This window comes from Arachis ipaensis, chromosome B05 (assembly GCF_000816755.2).
Source record: "Arachis ipaensis cultivar K30076 chromosome B05, Araip1.1, whole genome shotgun sequence".
Taxonomy (NCBI): Eukaryota; Viridiplantae; Streptophyta; class Magnoliopsida; order Fabales; family Fabaceae; genus Arachis; species Arachis ipaensis.
In genome coordinates, this window is record NC_029789.2 from 147,216,101 (window position 1) to 147,225,798 (window position 9,698).

General features: G+C 32.4%; 1 protein-coding gene and 1 long non-coding RNA gene across 2 annotated transcripts; one reads left to right on the top strand and one right to left on the bottom strand.

The window, feature by feature from the left end:
• Positions 987-2,737, top strand: LOC110271663. The gene is made up of 3 exons (XR_002362224.1): positions 987-1,153; positions 1,427-1,526; positions 2,467-2,737. It is a non-coding gene; the product is annotated as an uncharacterized LOC110271663 (long non-coding RNA).
• On the bottom strand, positions 4,829-6,220 carry LOC107641527 (protein ALP1-like). Its single transcript, XM_021124083.1, has 3 exons — positions 5,702-6,220; positions 5,394-5,619; positions 4,829-5,301 (listed from the first exon to the last, which is right to left on the bottom strand). Exons 1-3 carry the CDS (start codon positions 6,218-6,220, stop codon positions 4,829-4,831), a joined length of 1,218 nt encoding a protein of 405 aa, XP_020979742.1.

Here is a 9,698-nt window from a genome sequence, read left to right on the forward strand (position 1 = left end):
ATTGCTATACAAATTTTAAAATTTAATTTTATTTGTTGTATTTTAATAATTATAGGGACGGAGCAGGTTAGGATTTAACTTTTTACTACTCGCAGGTAGAAGCGGAACGAGTTTAATATGGATTATTGTAGGACGGGTCGGGTATGACAAAAACCCATCCATACCCGCTCCATTGCCACCCCTAGCTGGATGACAATCCCAAAGATTTTGTTTAATGGCGGGAGTAGATCTAAAAGCAAAATCGCCTATCAAGTCCTTTGATATAAAATTACTAAACATTGAATAATGCAATATAAATAATATTCATTTTACTATAATCTACTTTGATATAAATTTATTTAACATAAATCACGTTAGCACCAATTCAATTTTATTAAATGATTTTGTAAAATCAATTTGATACAAATTTTCATAAACTTTAATTTAAACACACACACTTTTTTTTTATCAAAAATATTATTTGTACACTAAAATCAGTCACTAATATATTTGTGTATAAATACATGTGTGGTTTAATATATATTTTATACTGATAACTGACTTTAGTAGCTAACTTTAGTATACACATAACATAATCCTTTTTTTTTTAACAAACAATTTATTCAATTAATTAATTTAAATTTTTATTATAATATTTAAATAAATATTTAAAAAATGCACAAACATCTTATTTTAAACTCAGTACTACTTAGACTGAACCTTGTTCAAATTGATTGAAAGTCTTGCCTAGCTAAGGCTCCGTTTGGTTTGTGTATGTACTAAGACATAGACACTAAGACATAGACAGTTGAGACATAGACATTAGATATTTGTGTTTATGTATGATGTTTGGATATAATGAACATGACATTAGTGTAGTGTCTAATTTTATGTTTGGTTAATAGAACACAAGAACACTATATAATTAGAATGACTATTTTGCCCTCCTATTTTTAATTAAAAATTCAGTAATTTAAAAAAAAAAGCCAGAGAGGCAGAGGCCCAAATTGATTCCAGGGTTTGTCCCTCTAACCTCAAGCCCCCAGAAATCTCCCTCTTGTGAGATCTCCTTCTTCGCGGTGATACTTTCTCCCTCAAACCTCAAGCCCCCAGAAATCTCCCTCTTGTGCGATCTCCTTCTTCGCGGTGCTCTTCCCTCGTGTGCGATCCCCTGGTTCGCGGTCTTCTTCTTCTTCTTCTTCCTCTTCTTCTTTTTTTCTTCTTCTTCTTCTTCTTCTTCTTCTTCTTCTTCTTCTTCTTCTTCTTCTTCTTCTTCTTCTTCTTCTTCTTCTTCTTCTTCTTCTTCTTCTTCTTCTTCTTCTTCTTCTTCTTCTTCTTCTTCTTCTTCTTCTTCTTCTTCTTCTTCTTCTTCTTCTTCTTCTTCTTCTTCTTCTTCTTCTTCTTCTTCTTAATTGTTGGTCTTAATTTTTGCGAGTGTGTTTGATAGGTTCCGTTTACGAGAAGGAAAGAGGAAGGCGGCTCATTGATGAAAAGCCTGTGTGTTGAATTACCGTCGAAGAAGAAGCCATCTCCTCCGCGTTTGGCAGGTATGTACCATACCCCTTCATAATATTCAGCTTATACTATATTTTTAAGAGTTAGGAGTTTGCAATTTAGGGTTTAAGGTTTACTGCATTTTGGGAATACGGTGCTTGAAATATCTAGCTGCTGCAATTTTGGGAATACGGTGCTTAAAATAGTAGTAATTGAAAAAATTTACTTATCAAACTTTACAAATTAGTGGATACTTTAGTCGATACTTTTGATATATTTAGAATTTTATGGTGATCAATTGTTGTGATGATTGTTCGTTGGGCTTAACTTGGTAAGTGCTTCATAGGATGGAATATTTCTTCTTGTTGTTCTTCTTTTCCCCTTTTGTTTTCTGCTGCAATGTAATCAATGCAGAAATAACACTTGAACCACAGCATGTACAAGTTATTCATAAATTCGTTTATCTTGGTGAAACAACCAGACATGAAAGTTAGGGTTTGCTTTGCTTGTGGTGTACTGTGTTCAACCGATTGATGGTTTCAACATCTGTCCACTTGTTTGTGTTGTTATTTTTCTTGTTTTCATATGGCGAAGAGCAATCAACTACAGTTGTTGGCCTGATTTGCATCAATACTCAGTATTGCTATTCTTAATGCTTTGCAATTACAAATATCCATTTTATAATTTTGATCTAAATATATTTAAGAATTTAGCTTGTAATGCTGAGTAGATTGAAGTGTGTAGGTGACATCTTGAAAGATGCACTATATATTGATATTAGGCTTCATGTTGTTGATGCTTTTTATTTATTAGTATGGTTAGAAATGTTGATGAAATCCATATTTATAATCCATCCATTTACCGGTGAATTCATGCTAATACTTTGAGAATAGAAATTGGTGTTGAGCTATATGCTTTTTCGTGGTAATGCATTTAGCTTAAGCTGTCTCTTATTTCAAATTTTGAATGTGTTTATTGAATTTCTTTTTGCAGGAAGGGTTTGTGCCTGCTATCAAAGGATCAGGCAGTTATGATTAGCAGTAGAAATGGTTGGCTTTGGCATAGTATTTAGCAAATAATTGGTTGCTATGCACAAACATAAGTTGGTCATGGATCAAATGTTGAACGGCTTGAGACAACTGCAACTTTGGAACAAAAATTACCTTTAAAAGTTGTAATTTTTTTTCAATTATGTGGCACTGTATTTGTACAATGAACACCTGAGAAACAATAGCATAAGAGTTCCATTGGTATTGTTTTAGTATTCAAGACAATTGTATGATTGAAAATTGTATGAATTGAAAATTGAATGAAAGGTGGTTTCTTTGAAATTTAATTTGGCCTGTTGTTTGCTTTCAGCAATGAGTATTTGAAGTATATGTTGTTTGCTTTGCACTAATATGTAACTGGAGAATTTGAAACTCAAGCTGTAAACCAAGTGTATGAAAGCAATACAGGAAGTGCAGTATTTTACTGTACCTAAAAATTGAATCAAATTTTGCAGAAGTGCACAACTTTGTTGTGCAAAAGTAAGCTGCACAATTATAATTCATCTGTACCTAAGTGCAGAAAATCAACAAACAGAATGCAGAAATTAATTTTAAATATGCAGAAGTAAATAACTTTAAGGACAAAATTACACAATACATTTGAACCTCGACAACAGAATTACAGATTTTGATTGCAATAATGCATAATTGCACAGTATAAAATGTAACTTTGCATAATATAATTAATAAACACGTAAGGCATAACTTAGTTGCATAAACCAAAATATCAACACATATTGTTGCAGATTACAAATAAAAGTCAGTTCATGCATAAATTAGGTGCATATATAGCTATTGCACTTTAATAATACAACAATTACCTAAACCCTCTTCAATTATAGCAAAATACCCACAGTATTTAGCAATAGACCTTAATAAGATAACAACTAATTAAACAAACAACACTAATAATAGCTAAAAGTTTTTCATTATATCTCGTATGAATGCTGCCTTTTCCTCGTCCAAACTCCAAAAGGTTGCCTTCAATTCCGGATTCTGCACAAATTTCTTTGCAACTTGCACAATCTCCATTGTATCAAAGCCAAGACTCTTTAAAGTTCTGCCCAGGTTCACTTGGTCATTTACCCCACTCATTGCATTTGCTAGTACTTGCACATGCTTTCCTTGATCTTCTACTGCGGACTTAAAAGTTTCAGCCAAGTTTGATAGGATTGCAGCATCATTGGTTTTCTTAGTTGCAGATTGACGTCCTTGATTTCTCTCACTTGATGAAGCAAAAGAAGTCGAGAAGGTGTTGGGTAATTCACTCTCAGCAGCCCCTAAATCCTCCATGTCAATATCATCGCTGCCTAATCCCAAACCACCAGCTGTGGCCGCAGCAAATGTAGATCCCGGAGTAACATCTTCTTCAGCATCTTTGCCACTGCATGCTTCAACACCGGTAGCTCTATCCTTACCAAAAATATTGCCAAGACGTTCAAACAAGGGAAACGGCTTGCCAGGAGTGTAGAGTGTGACGTTGCGACCCTATACCATAAACCAAGGTCGATATTAATAAACATAGAAAAAATGAAATTCAGATTTGTAAGTTTAAAGATCTTGCAAGAGGAGTGATTTAAAACGAAAAACATACCTTTCCCCAAGCTTCCAATACTTGCTTGCTATCGACTTCAACACACATTTTTTCCGAATTCCATCCAAAGCCGCTACAACCCAACATCTCAGCCACATACATATATTTTTCTTTTAGTCGCTTGTGTTTATTTCTGATGTGCTTCACAGTGAGGCCACATCCAGGAAACTTCTCATTCATCTTATCTGCCAGCTTTTGAAATGCTCCGGGTTTAAATTGACCGGCATCTGCCCTCTTGCCTTCAACAACCAATTCCTCCATGAAGACCACAAATTGTTCAGTTTCCTGTTCAGTCCACTGACGTGGTATGGAAGCCATTGATGCTGGATAATGTAGTTGCACAATAAAGGAAAAAGACACCAGACCAACGGAGTTACTATCGGAATTATAAATGAGTTACAGCAGAATCTTTATCAGCATTGCAACAGACTTACAATAACAGCAACTACACAATAAATATCAAGTTACTAGCAGAATTTTAGCAAATCAATACTGGCTAGCAGATTTGTAACAAAGTAACACTACAATAAATTAACAATTGCAACAGAATTTAAATAATCACTAGTAGAATATCAACATAATTCAACAATTTCAACCAAATTAGAACACAAGTAATTAATCCTATTATGCAAATACATTACGCCTTAAAAAAACTCAAATAATTTCAAGAGAAACAAAGCAGATATGATAAAACTAAGAAAAATTTGAAACTCTATGCTCCATGTTCTCCTCTCCATATTTCCCACATCTCAGTTGCTAAGTCCTCACGCCATTGAGTCCACTCATGACTACTTTCCACAGCATCAATTACGTCGGCTTCATCAACAACAGTGTCATCTCCAACGGGTATATGCTCCGGTAAAAGAGTTGCATCTTCTTCGGGATCAACATCCATGTTCATACGAATAAAATTTTGTAACAAACAACACGCAATAATAATGTGGCTTTGGATTCTAATTGGATAGAATGAGGGGCTTCGTAGAATTGCCCATCTCTTCTTAAGCAGCCCAAAGCACCGCTCAATCACGTTCCTAGCTGATGAATGCTTCTTATTAAATAACTCTAGACGATTTTGTGGTGCACGGTGGCCTTGAGCCCACTCATTGATATGATACCGGACATTTCTATAAGGAGATAAAAATCCTCTACCATTGGTATAGCCAGCGTCCACTAAATAATAAGACCCTAAAATGGAAGGATGAAAAAATTATAAGGGGTATATCGTAATTCTTTAATAGATAGCTAATGCACTTATGAAGAGATTAATTTAAACATACCAACAGGTATTTTCAAGCCATTACGTCGAGTAATGGCATCTCTAAGTACCCTTGAATCAGATGCCGATCCTTCCCGACCGCTAAGGACATAGACGAAATTCATGTTCCGATTGCAAACTCCTAAGACGTTGGTGGATATTCTAGATTTCCTTGTCCGATACCTAGATTTATCACTCTTGGGGACTGTGACATCTATGTAAGTTCCATCTAATGCTCCTAGATAACCCTATCAAATGGACAAAACAAAATAGTTATTACATACAAATAAAGTTGACCAAGACAAATTTAAAGTTTATGCAACACCTTACCTTAAACCATTTCCATCTGGGATCTATAGAATCCTCTGGTACAGGGTCTGCCTTTGCAAATAACACACTTTGGACACGCAAAACTGAACCTAACACCTTATGAAAATACCTAGATACAGTTTCACCAGACCTATAAAACCTAACTTGTACACTGCGATTTTTCTTATGATGAGCTAATATAATCAAGAAAGTTGCTACTTGCTCCCCTATGCCAACATGACCATCATCATCTAACCCACCTTGAACTTGTAGCAATTCACACAAATTAGCAAATGCATTCAAACTCATTCTTAACTCCCATATGCAGTTTCTATCGCCACCCGCCCCAATGATGCTATCTAATGCATCTCGCCTTAATGGCAATGTGTTCACTCTTCGCCCAATTGAAGAATGACCCCTCCTTCTATTCCTAATATACATATACAAAGTAACTAAAAGAAACAACATCATCGTGTCAGATTGCATTCTCATGATCCAGTAATATCCAACACATAGCTTAATTTGTTCAGAACGATCCATCATCACTTCCTAAGAAACAATAAAAAATAAATGCATAAAAATAAAATAAATTCTAAAACCCAGTTTCACAACACTCAAGAGTAAACTTTTCTTTATGATTTTAACTAAACTACAAGTAGAGAAAACACCCATTAGATAATCACTTACTCATATTAGCAAGCTAACAGTTTTTGATACATAAATGGAGAACTCTTAATTTATTACAGTTGCTAATTTTCTCTGGACTATAAATCGGAAATAAAATTCAAGGTAAAAATATACTAATAAATATCAAAACTAAGCAATCAACCAGCGGGCTCAGATTCCATGAACAAAACAACAAATAAATTATTGGGATCTAATTAAATAATAAGTCATCAAGTGGAGATACACAATGCTCCGTTATGATAACAAGTATACAATTGGGACTAAGTACAAGAAGCTCTCACATGGACTCAAATTCATAATTTTGAAACATCAAACTGATTCAAATTGAACCATAATACTATGACATAATACTTCAACTAAACCCCATTAAAAATACATATCCAAAATAGAAGATTACCCAACACATAAGTGTTCAAAAAAAAATTGGATATCCAATACAGCAACATACAAATACAACATACAAACAAACAAGAAGATTACGATTATTTCAAACCTTGAGCTGAGTTTTCTAGCACAGATGAAGGAGAAATCTTGTGATAGAACAATAGAAAGCTTCAGCACATCGAACAACACACACAAGTGAAGAAGATTTACAAAGCTGCAAAAGCAAGAAAACAGAGGAGAAGAGATTAGAACTAGTTAGGGTTTATGAAAAGGAGAAGGAGATTTTCATAGAATAACAACAAGTTTCACAAAATCGACCAGCGCATACATACAATGGAGAATCCACGATGCTTCAGAAAACAAATGACAAGGGCTGAGAACTTATTAGGGTTTGTAAATAGAGAAGGAGATATTTGGAATTTTAAAAAATTGATGAGGATAAAATGGTCCAAAAATAAAATTTTAGATCTGTGTCCAAGGCTTTTGTTCCGTGTCTCACCATTTTATTGAGACACTAAAAACATGTATACTGTGTATGCTTATGGGTATGCGTGTATCTCCAATTTTTGTGTCTCACTAACCAAACACCAGACACGTTCTACCGTGTCTATGTCTTGCCCAGACAGACACACTAACCAAACGCAGTGTAACATAACCAATCTATTATTCATCATCATGGATATGCTTTTTGAACGAGTATTAAATTAAAAATAATTTTTAATAAACACAAAAAATCACAATTATATTTAACAAAATATCTTTTAAAATTTAAAAGTAACTATTAACTACTGAATATTTTTTTTTTAATTAATCTCTCTTTAGAAAAAAAAAGACCGAAGAAATTAAACCTCAAAATTGCAAAATTGCGTGTTCGAGAGTGTATAATTGTATCCCATAATGGACGTACGTACTTTTGCTTTTATTATTAGCTTAACTTTCAATATCACTTCTTGAAAATTTTACTCAATTACGTGTTGGTTGGAAGACTTTAGGAGTCGTGTGTAATGGGTAATTAAACCATTTTTATTTTCTTCCATGTTTTCCTTTGTATAATTGATTAGTAATTAAGTGAAAGACTATGTATATGTGGTAGAAATGTTACTGAAGGAAATAAAGAGAGTATCAAACTCTTGAAAATTAAGAAATAGGTAAGAAACTTCAACATTCAAACATTCAAACTTGAATAATTATTCTTGTTTTTATTGGCTTGACTTGACTTTCATAATATTACTACTTCACTTAACCTTCAACGTCACTGCGAGTAACTCAACGAAGACTTAAATATAACATACCGTGCTAACGTAATATATAAGATTTTATAAACTTTTACTAAATAAATTTTCATTATATTAAATTTGAGAAAAAATAAAGTTAAGACGTTTATTTTTTAAACAATAATAATCCGTCTATGGTATTTGTTTTATCACTTATAAATTACTTTTTGTAGTTTATGTACATGTTTGGACGTCATTATTTTGTTAAAAATCTTTTTTTATTTTTTAATGTGTTTGGCAAATTTCTAGTAGTAAAAATAAAAGTACTAGTAAAATAAAAAAAGATATTTTTCATGTAATAAATAAACAAAAAAGTACTTTTATATTGTTATACCCAAACATAATTGATAGATAAAAAGACTTTTTTACATGAGATATCCAAACATAAACTTACTTTTACTTTTCTATAAGATCTTTTAAAAAAAGATAACTCGAAAAAAGATATTTTCTTAAAAACTCACCCAAACAAGCCATATATGTAGACACATGAAATAAATTTTAATTTCCGTTTTTATATTAAATTAAGTGAAAATTTAGGTACAGACAATTTCATGTTAAGTTGATAATTGAAAATCGTTAAATAATTTGACAAATTTGACTAAATTATAATCGTCTAACGACTATTAATTATTAACTTCAGATGAAGTTAACTGCACCCGAATTTTTACTATTAAATTATGTGGCATATACTTTGGAAAGGACGTTCTTAATAGTATGTGTAATAAGTTTCCTTATTTTTAAAAAAACGTTTCTTTTCTTTAGTCAACAAAAACGGTGAATGAATAATAAAGTTTAAGAGAAAGAAAGAAAAATCTGAAGGAAAAAAAATTACTCATCACATGTGTGTGTGGGTGGCACTATAAATAGGTGAAAGTTTAAGGAAGTTGCTCATCACATTCACACTCAAAACATAATTTACAATACAAACTTATATTCTAATATATGTGTTAGTTGCAAGCAGCATGATCAATGCTTCCAACAAAATTTGATGCTTGAAAGGTTTTAGAAGCATGCAAGCTCTCCTTTCTTTCACAGTGCTAAACTTGCATGTCTTCAAACTTTTAAAATATCAAGTTTTATTGGTAATAATTTTATCTTTAACAGTCAACTGCAGTTTGAATGAGAAGGTTCCTGGTATTAGTGACAATAGAAGAGAGAACAATGGGATTGAAATAAATTGGTTCTTTGTGATTATGGGTTTTAGATCCATCATGGGATTTGGGGGAATAATTGTTCTTTTCTACATTTATAAATCATGGAGATTTGTCTATTTTCATTTCTTTGATAACATGTGGTACAAATTACAGTGCTACTTCTGAATTTTCATTTGTTTGTCATGTAGTTTCGTTATTTACTTATGTTTATGTTGGAAAGGAATAAAATCTTAATGTGCTTTTTTTTAAGTAGTTATCTAATTAAGTCTAATAAGTTACCACAATGTCATTATTGTAGTTCTTGTTACTTTCTTTAATAATGGTAAACTACAGATAGTTTTGAATGGTGGGTCTATTTTCTTATAGAGATAAAAATAATTGTGATAACAAATTATTGAAATGGTGCCATGCATGAGAATGTAAATTGTATTGTATTTTCCAATTTTTTGATCATGTGAATAATCAACTTTTATGTTGTGGAAGTCTTAATCCAAATCTAAGAGTATTTCCAATAAAATA

Coding starts and splice junctions, on each gene's coding strand:
- LOC107641527 (XM_021124083.1), bottom strand. CDS start 6,220: ATGGATCGTTCTGAACAAATTAAGCTATGTGTTGGATATTACTGGATC. Junction 5,620..5,701: donor CCAGATGGAAATGGTTTAAG/GTAAGGTGTTGC, acceptor TCCATTTGATAG/GGTTATCTAGGAGCATTAGA. Junction 5,302..5,393: donor TGGCTTGAAAATACCTGTTG/GTATGTTTAAAT, acceptor CTTCCATTTTAG/GGTCTTATTATTTAGTGGAC.